Source organism: Canis aureus, chromosome 34, assembly GCF_053574225.1.
Source record: "Canis aureus isolate CA01 chromosome 34, VMU_Caureus_v.1.0, whole genome shotgun sequence".
In the NCBI taxonomy this organism is placed as follows: Eukaryota; Metazoa; Chordata; class Mammalia; order Carnivora; family Canidae; genus Canis; species Canis aureus.
In genome coordinates this window covers 20,727,429-20,745,720 of record NC_135644.1, presented here as the reverse complement: position 1 = coordinate 20,745,720, position 18,292 = coordinate 20,727,429, and the positions used below count along the sequence as shown (strand labels likewise).

General features: G+C 37.8%; 1 protein-coding gene across 1 annotated transcript in view; it reads right to left on the bottom strand.

The window, feature by feature from the left end:
- SLC38A11 (solute carrier family 38 member 11) overlaps positions 1-18,292 on the bottom strand; it is a 59,213-nt gene that overhangs the window by 14,381 nt on the left and 26,540 nt on the right. Inside the window, exons 8-9 of the mRNA XM_077883621.1 lie at positions 4,249-4,319; positions 2,982-3,143 (exon numbers count right to left, since the gene is read on the bottom strand). Coding sequence (XP_077739747.1) covers positions 2,982-3,143; positions 4,249-4,319 — 233 coding nt within the window. The remainder of the gene's footprint in view (positions 1-2,981; positions 3,144-4,248; positions 4,320-18,292) is intronic.

Below are 18,292 nucleotides of genomic sequence, written 5' to 3'. Positions count from 1 at the left end.
CGTTTGACTTGAGATGAATTCATCAGTGATGGTTTTTCTCTTACTCTCGTTGTTTGTTTTCAGTAGATCTGCCTTAAATTTGTATCAACTTCTGAAAAATACTTTCATCCATTGTCTTCCCACACCTGAATCAACTCCCTAAATTCTTGTGCACTGGTTTTATAAAGTTGCTTCTGGTCTTTGTTTCTGGTAAATAAGCGACATAGTTATTAAAAAAAAAAAAAAAAAAGTCTGTTAAAATAAACAAATTTCCTTTTGAAATGTTATTCTTAGATCAAGGGCAATCCTGAAAGGAAGAGTAGACTAGTACATCTGGGGGGGCTGAATTTCCTGCATATCATGCTATAGGGTTTAATCACAGACCTAGGGCCATGGCAAGGATTCACCTTTCATGGTTTCTGATGAACCCGCATGCAATGCCCTGATTCAAAACTGTGAGAGTATAGTTATTTCCAAGGAAAAGCATTATATGTAATTAGTTCCGAACTAAACAATGGACCAGGCACACCTGGAACCAATTCTTATTTAGAGACTATTTTCTTAGGCATCAATGAAAAAATAGAGGGATCTAATGAGGGCCCAGAAGTCATGTCAGCATAAAGTTTCCCAATACTGAAACAAACAATATTTGGGCCTGTTTATTTCCTGAATATATAACATGTTTACATTTTAAAATTTGGGTCATGTTTTCCAATTAGACTGAATAGAAAAATCAGATCAAATTCATACACTACTATACTGTATAAAAAGAAAACAGAAGGGGCGCGCCTGGGTGGCTCAGTCTGTTAAGTGAGTGCCTTCGGCTCAGGTCATGATCCTGGGGTCCTGGGCTCAGGTCATGATCCTGGGGTCCTGGGATTGAGTCCCACATCAGGCATTTTTCATGAAAAAGCTAAATGACCCGACTCTGCCAAGACTTATTTTAATGACTCTTCTCCCCTCCTCTTGTCGATTAGAACAAGTGTACATTACTTTGTAGGGTCCCTTCCCAGCAGTAAGGGACTAAACCACAAAGCAGTCACAGCAAAGACCTGCTTCAAGGTTGACTGAAGAGACTCTTACCACTCTGAGAAAAGAAGACAGAAGGTCCCCATTCACTAACCTTCCCTAAAAAGTGGGTCCTGCACCTTTTCCAAAGTGGTTGAAAACGTCAAGAACAACCTCGAGTTCTTCACTGTCTCACAAGCTAAAACTGATCTACTCAAAGGGACAAGAAAAGAAGCATGCAGTTTGCACAGGTAAGAACAGATTTCCCTAAAATGAAATGGCCTGAAGAAACAATGTCAGCTTATTCCAACTTGAGTCTATTTTCGGGAATTATAGCTAGATTAAAAAGAAAAAAAAAAAAAAAGCTCCAACCCAAACCAACCTGTCAGCTTTGTTGTATAAAGATTTAATTACATCTAAGCAATTACCACCAGTAACAACATTAGGAAGGTGTGACTAAGAAAAAGGGTTTATGTCTTACAGGGAAGGCATTTAAAAACCAAGGTTTTGTACAGACTGGAGCCTGCAGGCCATTCGCCTCGGCAAAGGATGCAGCAATAGCAATACATGGCAATGTTTTGAAACACAATTTTTATCAAGAGTTTCATGGTCACTTCATTACCGCATTCTAATGGCACATGCATGTATTATATTTTTGATGGCATTGGAATTATGTTAAACACTTTGCTGTGTTTTCTAATTTTTATTTTTTTGTATATTTTTAACACTTTGTTTTGAAGCCATTTTTACTTTTTTCTTTGTTCCTTGAGAAATCTCTGCCTATAATCATAGTCACCTCTGTTTGAAACAATACACCCAAGAGTACCTAGTATCATCTGCAAAGTAAGCGAAGAGGAAGTGGAGAATAAGAGACAGCTTTTAATGAGTCACACTTGACCAAAGTGGGGTAGACTGCAAGAGAGAATGGAAAGAAAAATGAACTGCAAGTCAGAAGACTTGTTTTCTACTTTGTCACCAGCCAGCTTGGGCAAGTTCCTTCACCTCTTTGTGTTTTAAGCAGGGGGTAGAACTAGTTATTCCACTTACCTTCATAGGGTTGTTTCAAGGTCAAATGAGATAATAGACCAGCAAAAGCTGTGACATGTTTGAGTCACGGCATTTAGCGGGCTGTCAGATTACCCTGGCTATTAAACTACACAGAGGAGTGAGTGCAGAAGTGAGTCAAAGGAAGCAGAAGCAATAGCCACTCAGTTGCTGTGCCTGGGTGAACAGAGAAAAGAGAAAAAAAATCAGTGTGGGGTGGAGTCATGGGGGTGGAGGGGAGAAGGGATGAGGCCCGTGTTGTGGGAAAGATGATGTTTTGTGTTTAAGGCAGGAATGGGATAACTAAGTAGGAATGTCCTGCAGGCAATAGGCTGGAGATGAAAAGAAAGGTCTGGACTAGAGTTTAAAACAATGACAATCTCCAGAGAATTTGTTGAGGGAAAAGAAGGCAGCTTGCCTGAGCCAGTTAATGGGAGGTGGGGGGAGAAGAGGAGAGAAGGTAGGAGAAAGCAAAGGGCCATCACACAGAGAGAAAAAAAAAATACTAACAGAGGGAATGATGATATGGTCGTGCTCTTTCTCCTATGGGAGGAGAGACCGGATATTCAGGACTGTTAAGTGATTCACAGAGGTGCATGAGAATCAGAATCAAGAAGATTATTCACTTTGAAGAGTGGGAGGATGCTGGTATTTCTGAAAGTGAAGCTGCAGCAGAGCGGTGGAGAGGGAAGCCAGATTTCAAGTGCTTTTAAGTGAAAGCAGGGAAGAAGAGAGAAAGAATGAACTACCGGAATAAGTTCAGCAGTTTAAAAAGGAGAAAATCCGAAAAACAGAAGGAGCTGGGGTGGGAAGGTAGAGGAGAGAATGGATGGAGGAGATCAGTGACGCTTTGAAGTGGAGCACTGGGTATAATGGTACCCAAAAGGAGGAGCAACAGAACCACCCCATGCGAATAACAAAACGTGATGAGAGCTCAATGTCTCATTTACCTTGGGTGAAGCCAGTAAATGTCAAGTATCCACATGCAGCAAAGAGAATACTGATAAATACAGAAGCCAAGGTAGACACGTGGATGATGCGGGACCACTTAGCTACTGTGGGGTCTTCCAAAGAACCATAAACTAAGAAGCAGTTATGGTGGCAAATAAATGCTGCAATACAGAAAAAGAAAAAGAAAAAAAAAGAACACCATTAAAGCAAGTGTTGCAGGATTGTTTTCTCCATCGGTGCCCGCAGTTGTTGGTTGGTCGTGCTGCTTCAAAGAATGAAGAGGTAGGCCAGACAGAGTGGTGGGCAGCAAAGCAAGGTTTATTGAGCAATAGCAAAGTGACGGTACAAAGCTCCCAAGGAGGGAGGGGACCTGGGAAGTTTGCCATCAGAGTTTCTAAATCTGGGGGGGGGGGGGGGGGGGTATGTGCTTGTTGGAGGGCTCTTTTAATCTGATTGACCTACCTGAGCCTGCCGTCCAATCAGGTTTTTGTCATCTATCTATCACATGGGAAAGGGTGGAGGGCTCCTTGCAGGGTGGTGTAAAATCCTTTAAGGGTGGTTTCCTCTTAGGGCTGGGGCCCTTTGGCCCTGCCTGCCTGCCTTCCAACTATCCTTCATCACAAGCACTAGGGTTCTTTTTAATTCTGAAAATTCAAGAGACATATGCGACTTTGGAATGCTGCTGAACTGAAGTTCAAATACATTAATTTACTAGCTACATCAGAAAATAGAAAATAACTTTTTTAACAACTTCAGGAATGAGAAATTTCACTCACATTAGGCTCATGTGGTCTCTTCATGTCACTCTTGATAGAAACCAGGCCTACCCAACTTTCTCTCCCATTTTCCATTTCCTAGTGGACTTCCAATTGTAACGGAAATCTAAACAGCACTATATTTTCAGTCCATGACTTCCTTTCCAATCTGGGATATAACAGAGTGGCTTTAGACATCTGGCCAATTTGTAATACTTCATGTACAAGGTTTTGAATAAGCACATAACACTTGCTAAATTTTCAAGTTAAGAAACACAAGATGACTGTAATGAGTTTTCTGCATGAGGAAGAAACTTGTCCAAATTAAATCAAATTTTAGTGATGACTGAGAAAAGTTTGAGCCTAATTTTATGTTGGCACAAACTGGATCATATGCTGTTAATAGGAAGTCTAAAACTTAGGACATCTGCTCTCCAGACACAAATATGAAACTTTTTCATTATACCGAAGACTCCATATTGAGAAAGGGGCTTTGAAATCATATACTCACCAAATGACATGACGCCAAGCGCCTGAATGGCACTGGGCTTTGCAAATACCCAAGCATCTTCTGTTTTTGGTCTAGAAGATAAATCAGGTAATTTAGTGAGTGATCAAACAAATGCAAGCCTAAGCATGTCGGAGAACAACAAATGGTGTCACAATAAAAACTGAGTATCCTGAGGTCAGAAAAAGGGGCCCTCATGAATCTTCCTTAATTATAAATAACTTCCCAGGAACATACATGTTATGGTTACCTCAGTTCTCTAAAAATGCATACTTGGAAAGACTTTATTTTTACATATTTAAAAAATCCACTGACTACTTAATTTTGTGACTTTATTTACTCACCAATTTAACAACAAATATTTGTATGCACTCATCATTGAAGATTGAGGGAGATACAAAAATTAATGATGCAGGGTTCCTCCTCATGGTTAACCAATGCTTCCTTCATTCCCCTTTAACTCATTCTCCAGGTTCATCCGACTCAAGGGAAATTCATAGTTGGGACTACAGTTTTACCGAACAAGGTGGACGTGAACTAGTATTAATTGAGGATGTTTTTAATTGTATTCTGGGAATCACCCTATGACATCTCAATCTTCACAGTGACACTTAAGTATTATTGTTACTATTTAATACATTAGGAAAGTTAGGCTCTGGGTGGTGATAAAATTTGTGGAGCTTCCACAGATTATAAGTGAAGAAGATGAGATGTGCTGTCCATCCCAGGATCTCTTTCACACTGAACTGTCAGTGACTTCAATTCCCACCTGTGGAAATACTTCTCAAAGACGTTTTTGGAAATACATGGATTTAAATTAACTGAAGAATTGTATTTCTTAATGGAATTAAAAACATTTGCCTGCTTGTCTTTGGCAGAAATTGGTCTCCCTGGTTGACATATCCCTGAATAATGGTCAAAAGTCTGGTTCTGAGATCAGACAGCTTGTGTTAGTCTTCTGGCTCCTTCTACCTATCAACTGTGCGATCTTAAGCAAGTATTAACCTTTCTGTCCTTCAGTTTCGATATCTAGAAAATAAGGGTTATGACAGTAGTACATAATCCATTGAGTGTGTGACATTAATATTATCAGCTTATTATTATAATTCATTGTCATTTAATAAAAAGTACGCAAAATGGCTAAAAGATATCCAGCTTCCCTGAAAAGGAAAGGCTTGAGTGAAAACCAAAAGAATACATTAAAATAGAAGAAGGGAAAGAGGAAGGAGAGTCTTAGAAAGCATAAAGGCAATAGGTGTAAACCTATTTCCTGAGTTTGTTATTCATTCTCCATGTAAAAAAAGTCTCATTTCCTATGTCAAAGTTAGTGGGATTTATGCATTATATCTCTTTTCCTTCCTTCCTTCCTTCCTTCCTTCCTTCCTTCCTTCCTTCCTTCCTTCCTTCCTTCCTTCCTTCCTTCCTCCTTCCTCCTTCCTCCTTTCCCCTCCCCTCCCCTCCCCTCCCCTCCCCTCCCCTCCTCTCCTCTCCTCTCCTCTCCCTTTCCTTCTTCTTTACTTTCTTTTTCATATTTCGAATGAGCAGTTACCGGCACAGAAGAACTGGCCAGCCTACAAGGGAGGCCGCAGGCTGCTCCAAAGCTTGCTGTGATTCCAGGTTTTTTGAGTGGGAGCTGCTGCCACCTGCTGTCTCCACTTCTCTTCCTGCAGTGAACATTAACTGCTAAGAGTACACCTGTCCGATTCCAAGGTTAATGTGGACAGATTTTGTCCCCAGTCTTTAAAAAATGATTCAGGGATCCCTGGGTGGCGCAGCGGTTTGGCGCCTGCCTTTGGCCCAGGGCGCGGTCCTGGAGACCCGGGATCGAATCCCACGTCGGGCTCCCGGTGCATGGAGCCTGCTTCTCCCTCTGCCTGTGTCTCTGCCTCTCTCTCTCTCTCACTGTGTGCCTATCATAAATAAATAAAAGTTTAAAAAAAAAAAAAAAGATTTAAAAAAAAATAAAAATAAAAAAATAAAAAAAAATAAAAAATGATTCAGAAAAGCAGTGCTAAAAATTACAGAAACTTGGAAGATTTTAAGCTTTTTAACATACCTATTTTAACATACCTTTTTAAAATACCTATTTTCTCTGTTAGAGTATTTGCACATGATTAACACTCATTTTCCCCTCATGTACAGATTATAGTGGTGTCCTAATTTTTAACTCTTTAAAAAAGGTAGGAGTTTGATTTTCATTTTTCTTCCTCCACTCAAGTTTTTAAAATCTTTCCTGGTCCATATGCTTCAATGAATATATTCCTAGATAAGATGGAATATGAACTAGAACATAGAGATGATTTTGAATTTTTTAAAAGATTTTATTTATTTATTCATGAGAGACACAAAGAGAGGCAAAGACACAGGCAGAGAGAGAAGCAGGGTCCATGCAGGGAGCCCGATGTGGGACTTGATCCTGGGACCCCAGCCCAGGATCATGCCCTGGGCCAAAGGCAGACACTCAACTAACTGCTGAGCCACCTAGGCTTCCTAATTTTGAATTTTTTTGTGTTCACCTAAATGGTACTGATTTTATTTATTTATTTAAGAGAGTGCACACATGTGGGGCAGGGGCACGGGGCAGAAGGAGAGAGAGAATGTTAAGCAGGTTCCAGGCCCAGTGTAGCACTTTACTTGGGGCTCTATCTCACAACCCTGAGATCATGACCTGAGCTGATATCAAGTCAGACTCTTAACCAACAGAGCCATCCAGGCACCCCAATGATGCTGATTTTATAAGATGGAAAATACCAAGAAAAGATGTTGCAGATAGGAGAGCATGTATGTCCAAATCTAGATAAAGAGAAGGAAAAAGACATTGAATATGGATTTCCAATATTTTATAAAACAGCCTGAAATTAGAATTAGTTGCAGAATCAACCAGCTACACACACACACACACACACACACACACACACACAGAGGTGGGGGGGGAGAGAGAGAGAGAGAGAGAAAGTTTCTTGGCATATTTAGAGATTTCTGGAAATTTGATACCCATAATGGTTGAGAAAATGAAGTTATGTGCTGTTCTGATTTTAAACTATAGATGCTGAAATACAAAATCAAATAGCAAATGCAACAAGCAGTGTATAAGAAAAAATCATGACTAGGAAGAGTTTTTCAAAGAAATGCAAGGGTTGTTCAGTAACAGAAAAGTCCATTAATGGAATCCATCTCATCAACGGATTAATGGTGGGAAAAATCTTATGAGCTCTCAAAATATGTAGAAGAGCCTACAATCCAGAGCTAACATTGAAAAACACGCTTTAAACAAGCTATTAATAAAATAGAACTTCTTTAATCTGATAAGAATATCTACCAAAATCTATAGCAAATGACATATTTAATAGTGAAAATTTACAAATATTACAATTAAAGGTGAAAATCAGGTAAGGATATTTACTATCACTGCTCCCAGACTATATCAAGGAATTCCTAGCTAATGCAATAAAATAAGAAGTGATAAGATATGTAATCATTGGAAAGGGGTAAATTATTTGAACACAATATAATTGTCTACATAGAAAATTCAGGGGAGGGACTCCTGGGTGGCTCAGTGGTTGAGCACCTGCCCTTGGTTCAGGTCATAATCCCAAGGTCCTGGGATTGACTCCCACATTGGGCTCACTGCAGGGAGCCTGCTTCTCCCTCTGCCTATGTCTCTGCCTCTCTCTGTGTCTCTCATGCATAAATAAACAAAATCTTAAAAGAAAATTCAGGGGAACTTACTGACAAGCTATTGAAATTAATAAGAGTATTTAGCAAGGTTACTGGATATAAGCTTGATACATGAAAATCAGTAGGGCTGAGGTACATAAGTAATAGCCAATTAGAATGTTTTTTAAATGGCATTGGCAATAAAAACACTACATATTTTAAATGATACGCATAACCCTAATGGCATGATATAATTTTATGGGAAAACATATATAAATGGAAAGATACGCCATATTCATGTATATGAATAGGTGACTCAATATCATGTAGATGTCAATTCTCCCCCAAATTAATATTTAAATTCAAAGAATAAAATTTATATTCAAGGAGGAAAGAAATTCTTTAAAAAAACTGTAAAAGCGGGATCCCTGGGTGGCGCCAGCGGCTTAGCGCCTGCCTTTGGCCCAGGGCGCGATCCTGGAGACCCGGGATCGAGTCCCACGTCGGGCTCCCGGTGCATGGAGCCTGCTTCTCCCTCTGCCTGTGTCTCTGCCTCCCTCTCTTTGTGTGTGTGACTATCGTAGATTTAAAAAAAAAAAAAAATTTAAAAAAACTGTAAAAGCAACATAAAAGTAAGGATTGAGAAACCTGAAACTGTTTGTATGATAAAATAATCCATATAAAAATTTAAAATATAAAAAAAAATTAAAATATAAAGATAAGCTAAAAACTTGGAAACACAATTTGTTATGGATATAGGATATTCCAATAAGCAATGAACAATAGTCAATTGACAGAAAAAGAAACAAGAATGGTCAATAATTATGCTACAAGTTGCTCACTTTCCTTTATAATCAGAGAAACTCAAATGAAATCCATACAAAAAGGCATTTTAGAAAAAAGAAAAAGAAAAAAAAAGGCATTTTACACTTAATTCAACAAGAGCAAAGTTGACAAATTGCTGGGAAAAGACAATTTGCAATTATTATGGAGGGAACTGTAAGTTGTAAGATACTTTGAAGAAGAGTTTGACAATATCTAGTCAGTTGAAGATACTCAAAGGTTGTAACAATTTCATTTCTCCATATTATCCTAGATTAGGAAAGTACATGTGTGCACAAAAGATATGAATAAGGATCTTTGCTACTGCATTGTTTATATTAGCCAAATTACCTCAATTTCAGACAATAGAATTGATAAATAAATCCACAAGTAAATCATGACATAAACATAAAATTGTGTGCCATAAGAGCAACTAAAATGAGTCACTCAGTGCTAACTGTATCAAAATGGAAATATATGGCATACAATACTGAAGGAAAAATCATGAATTACAGAAGAGAAAATGCATTTTTTAAAAGATTTTATTTATTTATTCATGAGAGACACAGGGAGAGAGAGAGAGGCAGAGACATAGGCAGAGGGAAAAACAGGCTCCATACAAGGATCCAGATGTGGGACTCGATCTAGACACTCCGGGATGACACCCTGAGCCAAAGGCAGGTGCTCAACCACTGAGCCACCCAGGCATCCCCATTTTTAACCATGGTAGTTATTTATGTATATTTTACAGACATACTAATCAATACTAGATATTGTTGTGAATACATAAAAGCATACTACAAGTATAAACGTAGGAATGATTTTAAACCAACAAGAATATATCTCTAGGGAAAAAGAAATGAGTTGACTTTTAAATATAATACTCTATTGCTGATAAATATTGAAGTAAACATAGAAAGTTATTTTAAGAAGATCTAGTCCAATTTCCTTCTTCCTGAATTTTATATGATTATACAATATTTTCTACATAAAACCTTTCTGGACCTGAACCTAAGTTTTAACCTTAAATTTCCATAAATACTCTACAACTGAAACTATTTCTCCTGCTTTCCAATCACTTATTCAGTTTGTTCAATTTTCAACAAATATTTGTTGGCCACTACCTATGTTGCAACCACTGTTATAAATCGCTGAGGATACTGCCGAAAAAGAAGAAAGAAAGAAAGAAAGAAGAAAGAAAGAAAGAAAGAAAGAAAGAAAGAAAGAAAGAAAGAAAGAAAGAAAGAAAGAAAGAAAGAAAGAAAGAAAGAAAGAAAGAAAGAAAGAAAGAAAGAAAGAAAGAAAAAGAAAATAATCTTGATGTTTATCCTATCTCATAATCTAGAACAGCACTATATAATAGTGTTTCCTGTGATGATGGAACTGGTCTACACCTGTGCTGTTCAGTATAGTTACTACTAACCACATGTGGCTATAGAGCCTTTGAAATTATGGCTAGTGTGACTGAGGAACTAATTTTTAATTTTATTTAATTTTATCTAACTTAAATAGTCACATGTGACTAGTTGCTACTATATTGGGCCATACAGAGCTAGAAGAAATCATATAGATAATTTTTGTTCAGAAATCTATTTTTTCACTTTTAAAAAATATTTTATTTGGGGTCCCTGGGTGGCTCAGTGGTTGAGCATCTGCCTTCAGCTCAGAGCGTGATCCTGGAGTCCCGGGATTGAGTCCCACATCGGGCTCCCTGCATGGAGCCTGCTTCTCCCTCTGCCTGTGTCTCTGTCTCTCTCTCTTTCTCTTTCTCTGTCTCTCTCTCTGTCTCTCATGAATAAATGGATAAAATCTTTAATAAAAAATATTTTATTTATTTATTTGAGCGAGAGAGTGAGGGGGAGAGAGAGACAGTGACATGAGTAGGGGAGGGGGGCAGATGGAGAAGGAGAAGCAGACTTCTCACTTTTCAGGGAACCCAATGCAGGCCTCTTTGTGAGGCTCATCTCTGAACTCCAGGATCATGACCTGAGCCAAAGGCAGATGCTCAACCAACTGAGCCACCAAGGCACCCCAGACATCTAATTATTTTCTAATGGTCTAAAAGAGTTAAATTACCGAGAGAGGTTTAATTTTTTTCCTATAGTGTAGGGGTGCCTGGGTGGCTCAGTTAAGTGCCTGCCTTTGGCTCAGGTCATGATCCTGGGGTCCTGGGATCAAGCCCTCATGTGGGGCTCCCTGCTCAGTGGGGGGCCTGTTTCTCCTTCCCCTCCTGTCCCTCCACCCTGCTCGTGCTCTCTCACTCTGTCAAATAAATCAATAAAATCCTAAAAAAAACCAATTTCCTATAGGGTAGCTTATGTTGTATATTTCAGTATTGTTTACCACTTGAATTTTCTAAAGGGCAAGTAGAATGGAGGAGTTGAGTGTAATGACAGAAAAAATACTTCTTTAACTTATAAAGAACCAAGGATAGCAGAGCCTGCAAAATACATAAAAATTAAAAGAAAACAACCAACAAACTAGGGGAAACAAATTGAAATTGTTATTATGAATAGAGGCTTGGAAGAAAAGACATAGTATATAATAGTCATATTGAATTATTTTAAAATATGAATCAACTAAATGAAATTTAATTTGTATTAAATAATTATAAGATGAGTGCTTTTTAAAAAAAAGTTTAAAGTATAAGTTGTATTAAATTACCTATAAACAGGGAATGGCTTTCAAATGATAATTCAAATCCAAACATATTAATTAACATACAACTTTCCTGGAGTAGTTATTTTGTACAAAGTGAGGCAAGTTTTCTTCTGAAAAAAATCCCCAAATAAAAACTACTCTCCAATTCTTCTTTGTTTTAGATTCTTCTATTGCTACTGTTGAATTTATTTCCCTGAGGAACTGAAACCAACTGCATTCACTCGTGTGTGTCTAGAGTTTGCAATGGAAGCCAAGGTCATTAGTGTCTCTTCCTCAAGTGTTAATGTTACCTGCTGATAAATGGACTTTTAGCTCTTTACCTCTACGTGGTTCCTACCTGCTTCTTTTATTTACTGTAATCACAGTAATATATAGTATATACAGACCAAAATGTGGTTAATATCAATAAAGGACAACTAAAACAATAATGAACTTAATTTCCTCTGTGAAGGACAACCTTTCTTATGACTAAGAAAAACCATATGGGATACAGAAGGCTGTAATGGAAAAAAAAAAAAACACAGGTTTTGAGGTCAGACAGACTTGGATTTAAATCTTAGTATTATGGTAGACTAGCAGAGTGCCTTGGGGCAGATAACTTAATGACACTGGTCTCAGTTTTCTCTATTGAACAGAGGCAATAGTAATAATTCTGTTTACATATCTGACATAGGGTTAAGTGAGAAAATGAATGAAAGATTGTGATATGTAGTGGACAATCAATGTTGGATGAGACCTCCTTCCACTCTTTCTCCCGTGTCCCTTATGTTATCATTAAAGGAACAATACATGTCTTAGTCTAGCTATAAGGACCTGCAAGTAGGCAAAATGCAATCTTCATTTTGTGTACTACAATTCATCGTGGTATATTCATATTCTTTTAGAGAATGAAGGGACCTGGGGGAAGATGAGCTGCTTTATTGAAAATAAATGAATGGTTAATCTTGAGAATAGACATACATGCTACCAAATGGGTTGATACTGATGAAAAAAAATGAAATGATTCTTTTGTTTTGGATATTCACAGTAAACATTAAGTATTTTATCCTATATACCAATTTTGTGCACAATTGGGTTTGTCAAATTGGTGCAAACCTCCAACTGCATAAGGCCATGTTAGACAGTCTCAGGGTACGTGGAACTGCTCACCTCACTCACTCGAGGGTTTATACCTTAGCCCAGCCATCATTCTCACCGGATAAGCTGTAGCTCTGTGTTATATGATAAGTTTTGCTACAGTGGTGTGGACACTACTGCCAACGGAAGACAATGAAATGTTTCAAGAGGGCACTCATTAAACCTGAAGATATTTGACATTTAAAATGAATAGAGAGGCAAACTGATTATTTAATCACCAGATAATATCTTAAACTAATCGTTTAAAAGAAAAAAAAAGTTTAAAATTAACCTTTTACATTTTAAAGTTCCTATCTATATGTACAAGCACGAATGTACACATACACAAATTAAGGGTTATTCATATTACTTTTTGTTACATCAATTTCAAATTATAGAAAGGGTTTATCCTGTCAATATTGCTAAGATAAAAGTTCTTCCTCTTGTATTTTACCACTAAGAAAGTTTATGAAAGAATATAGTTGTATTTTATCATTGGCATTGATAAAATATAAGTACAGTGACATTTAAGTTCATCTCTTGAACACGCAGCACTACCTTCTTAGAGACAGCCAGAGGCTAACTTACATGACCTGGAAACTTAAGAGCTTCACTTTCAGGAATTACTTGGAAGTCTTGCATTTTGTTTTAATAAGGTAAAACGGCCTTATATATAAAATCTTGAGGCGTGTATGTGTTTTTTAATTTAAAACATTTTTTAAGGTTTTATTTATTTTTTCATGAAAGACACAGAGAGAGAGGCAGAGACATAAACAGAAAAAGAGGCGGGCTCCCTGCCAGGATCCTAATGTGGGACTTGATCCCAGGACTCCAGGGTCACAATCTGAGCCAAAGGCAGATGTTCAACCACTGAGCCCACTCACATGCCCGTGTGTGTGTTTATTAATACTATTTGGAAGCGATAGGAAATCTATCTCATGATTTTTACCATATTGAAGACACAGTAACTTTTGCTAAATGCATAAATGGCAGGCAGAAATAATTCCCAATTTGGGGTGCTAAAAAAAGAAATATCCAATGAAACAAGATAAAAACTTGTTTAGTCATTATTTTTTGTAGCTCTCTCTTCCCAGAGCTTTAAAGTAAGTGCCAATGCAGATGGTAGTTGTTCTTTCTTTTCTTCCTAATCTCTCAATTAAGTAATAGCATCATAGCAGCTGTAAATTAAGAGCTGGAGAAGGGGCTTAGGTAATTCAGTAAATTGGATAAATTTGGAGACAGAATTTTCTGATCCTCCTCCACCTGGACACCCATACTCTAGGTCTGCTGCTTTTTGACATAATTTCAAACTCAAGAAAGAAAGAAAGAAAGAAAGAAAGAAAGAAAGAAAGAAAGAAAGAAAGAAAGAAAGAAAGAAAGAAAGAAAGAAAGAAAGAAAGAAAGAAAGAAAGAAAGAAAGAAAGAAAGAAAGAAAGAAAGAAAGAAAGAAAGAAAGAAAGAAAGAAAGAAAGAAAGAAGAAGAAGGAAGGAAGGAAGGAAGGAAGGAAGGAAGGAAGGAAGGAAGGAAGGAAGAAAGAAAGAAAGAAAGAAAGAAAGAAAGAAAGAAAGAAAGAAAGAATGAATTTCTCAAAGGAAAAAAATGCATGCAAAAAAAAATGTTTTAATTTGTACTTAAATCCTCAGGCAAATCAATCCATCCAAAGTTAAACTTGGACATCCAATGAAACATGTTGGGTGGCCCACATATATTAACCATCTTTCTCTCTTCAGACCTTACTAAAATGATATTAAAGAAATTTAAGATGGGGATAGATCCATGGGGGGTGGGGATAATGGAGAGACCTCAGTGGAGAAGACATTTTGGGAACAGGAAAGCAGATGCTTACATGGTAACTCAGAGAATGGAAGAAGTAACAGCCGCATAAAAAGAGCTAATGACGAAAAGAAGGCTCAAACTCCTGTGTGTGCAAGACTCAGAGACAACAGAAAGTTATGTCAGATGCTCTGGAAAGTGGAGAAAATAAAGAAAAATTAAAGATATGAGATCCTGGGTATAAGGCGCCTAACACAAAAACAGAAGTAAAAGGAAGCCTAGGATGACAGTGGGGCAGCCAACAGAAATCAATCCATTCAGAAAGGAGCAAGGGGGTGGAAGGCTCTGTGATGGAGATCTTCAAGAAAAATAATAAAATCTGTAGATCACATTTTTGAGTATTTGGGGAAGGAGTAACAAAATGAACAAAACCAAAAGCTAAAAACCAGGAGAAAATAAACGCAAAAGACAAATGTCATGAAATACTGTTATCTAAAACATATAAGGAACACTTAGAACTCAACAATAAGAACACAAACAATCCAAATAAAAATGGGCCACAGACTTAACAGACACCTCACCAAAGAATATATACAGATGGTAAATAAGTGTATGAAAAGATACACCATATCATATGCCATCAAGGAAATGTAAATTAAAACAATAATGAGATACCACTACACACTTATCAGAATGGCCAAAATCCAGAACACTGACAACACCAAATGCTCTCGAGGATGTGGAGTAAAAGGGACTCATTCATTGCTGGAGGGAATGCAAAATCACACATCCACTCTGGAAGACGGTTTGGTGGTTTCTTAAAAAAGTAACATACTCTAATCATACAATCCAGCACTTACATTACTTGTTATTTACCAAAGGACCTGAAAACTTCTGTTCACGCAAAAACCTGTGTACGGTATTTATAGCAGCTTTATTCATAATGGTCACATTTTGGAAGCAACCAAGATGACCTTCAACAGGTAAGTAAATAAACTGTGGTACATCCAAATGATGGAATATTATTCAGTGCTAAAAAAAACATGAACTATTAAGCCATGAAATGACATGGAGAAATCTTAAATGCCTATTTCTAAGTGAAAGAAGCCAATCTGAAAAGGCTACATGCATATTGGATGATTCCAACTATATTTCATTCTGAAACTATGGAGACAGAAAAGAGATGAGTGGTTGCTTGGGGCTGGTGGTTGGGGGAAGGGTATGAATGGGAGAAGAACAGGATTTTTAGGGCAGTGCAAATACTCTGCATGATAATATAACAGTGGATACATGACATTATACATTTGTACAAACCTACAGAATGTACAACACCAAAAGTGAACTCTATTATAAACTATAGACCTTGGTGATTATAATGTACTTATTTGGGTCCATCAGTTGCAGTCAATGTACCACTCTGGTGGGAGATATGGGTAAGGGCGAGGCTATGCATGTAGGTTGGTAGTGAGTATATAGAAAATCTCTGTACCCTCCTCTTAACTTTGCTGTGAACCTAAAACTGCTTCAAAAAACTCAAAGTCTTATTAAAAAAAAAAAAAAAAAAAAAAAAGCTAAACTGGACATCCCGCTAAACACAGTTAAAAACACAATGAAGGGATCCCTGGGTGGCGCAGCGGTTTGGCGCCTGCCTTTGGCCCAGGGCGCGATCCTGGAGACCCGGGATCGAATCCCACGTCGGGCTCCAGGTGCATGGAGCCTGCTTCTCCCTCTGCCTGTGTCTCTGCCTCTCTCTCTCTCTCTCTCTCTCTGTGTGACTATCATAAATAAATAAAAATTTAAAAAAAAAAAAAACACAATGAAAAGCAAGTACTAATTCTAGGGAAAAGTGTACCAGAAGAGAAATAGAACTAATTTTGAACATGGTGTTATATCTCCACATACTAAGTTAGGGTCAAAAGGAAAGATAAATTGAGTCAGAGAAATCATCATCTACTATATAAGAGTAAGAATCCAGACCTAACAGAAGCATATTATGCAGGAGTAAAGATGTGAATGTCAAGAAATACAACTAAAATAGAAAAGGATTTGGTATAAGGCTTCTCTATTTCATTAAAAGCCATTTGTAATATCTGATTTTGTAAAAAACATGTGAGTGTATTGTTTTTTAGAAAAAATAAATCCAAATAAAAGCAATACCAGGAAGAAACAGGATCCTATAAAATGTCTCACAGAGTTTCAAATATATCACAGCAAATTAACAGAGGCTTCCTATAAGGTTCAGATCATTTAAGGTGCAATGCTTCAAGTGTTTTAATATATTTTACTATTAACAAAAAGCGAAATAGGCTTATAGCACTTTGCAGCCTTGCATGGCAAATTACTTTCAAAAGAATGTCGGCTTCCCTTACTCTAAAAAAAAATCCAGTCAAATGCTTAGTTATATTCTTTTTAGAAACCTTTTGTGGGTGTGGAGCGGGATGGGAGTGGGGAGGTTTAAGGGAGATAAATTCACTTTGCAAAATCATTTCAGTTTGGATTCTTGCATTCAGACATTTCATCCTATTTTAAAGGGCAAACCACCTTATCTTCACAACAGCTGAGTAGTAATAAGGCAACACAGCAGAAGGCAGGTCCTATCAAATATATCTCCAGCCTTCACACACTTAGGAAAACAAGCTTCAAGGGGATGGCTTCTGGTCCCCAGAACATCAGACCTCTGATCCGGGGGATCAAACATCCACCTCTGTGGCACTTGCCCTACCTCCTTTCAGCTACACATAGGCACCTCCTGTATCATATAATCTCGGCATATTTCCCTCTTCAATCACACACATCTGACAGTTGGGTGGTCCAGCTGGCATGCAAACAAAAGCTCCCCGGCCACACCACAAGCTATACCGATGCCACAGGCAAGTCTGCCCATTGCCCCAGCCTGGGCATCAGCTGACAGCTCTCACCTCATTGCTCCCAGCTCGGGTTTCTTCTGATTCTCTTCTATAAACCATTGGGGTTTATGGGAACATATAAAGCTGTTCAGGAAAGTTCTTCTTGGGGATCACTCTAAACATCAAAGCTGGTTCTTTTTTAAAAAACAAATTTTACATAAAGCTAATCTTGAATTAACATTTACATAAAACATTATGCTGATTTTTTTGCCAAAATATAATTTTGGATTTTTTTTTATGAATCATATAAAAAGTTTGTACAACTTGGCACCATAAACATGACAAACACTTCCTGTTTTCCATTTGGGACACCAACCACTTTTGATTCTTATTCTGTCACTTTTTCCTTTTTTCCCCACTATTGGCTTCAATTCCTCTGCGAACTCTTCAAAAGTTGATGTTAACTGTTTTTGTGAATTGTGATTGAAAGGGCAGAGAGTGAGTAGGAGGGGGCACGTTCACTTCTCAGTGGGATGAGAACCTGTTAGAATTATGAGTGTTATTTTGGTTCCCTTCTGTGTTTTTCACAAGACATTATTAAATTAAAATACAATGTGAATTTATATTAGAATAAATGTAATTTCAGATGTGAGTTCCAGATAATTATTTTTCAGTGGGTTCTCCTTGGGTTATGTCATTCATCACCTTACGCATTGTTCCTGTGCAATCCTCCCCATTCCAGACTCTCCCTAAATTTGACTTGCATTTCCAAAACACTAAATAACTTCTTCTCCTTTGTTTTCTTACCCATTCCAAGAGTTACTCAAAATCAAGATATTAAATATAAACATTTACTATGATTTTCCCAGACCTGCTTCCTCTCCTAGTTAACAACTTAAAAGAAGCTAGGGTCCTTCCTCTATGTTTCTACAGCACATTGCTCATAATCCTATTAAATAGTCTTGGGGTTATCTTTTATGTGTTTATCCACCCTAACATATCCAAAATGAGTTATAAAAACCCGCAGAGGTGATCCCTGGGTGGCGGAGCGGTTTGGTGCCTGCCTTTGGCCCAGGGCACGATCCTGGAGACCCGGGATCGAATCCCACGTTGGGCTCCCGGTGCATGGAGCTTGCTTCTGTCTCTGCCTCTCTCTCTCTCTGTGTGTGAC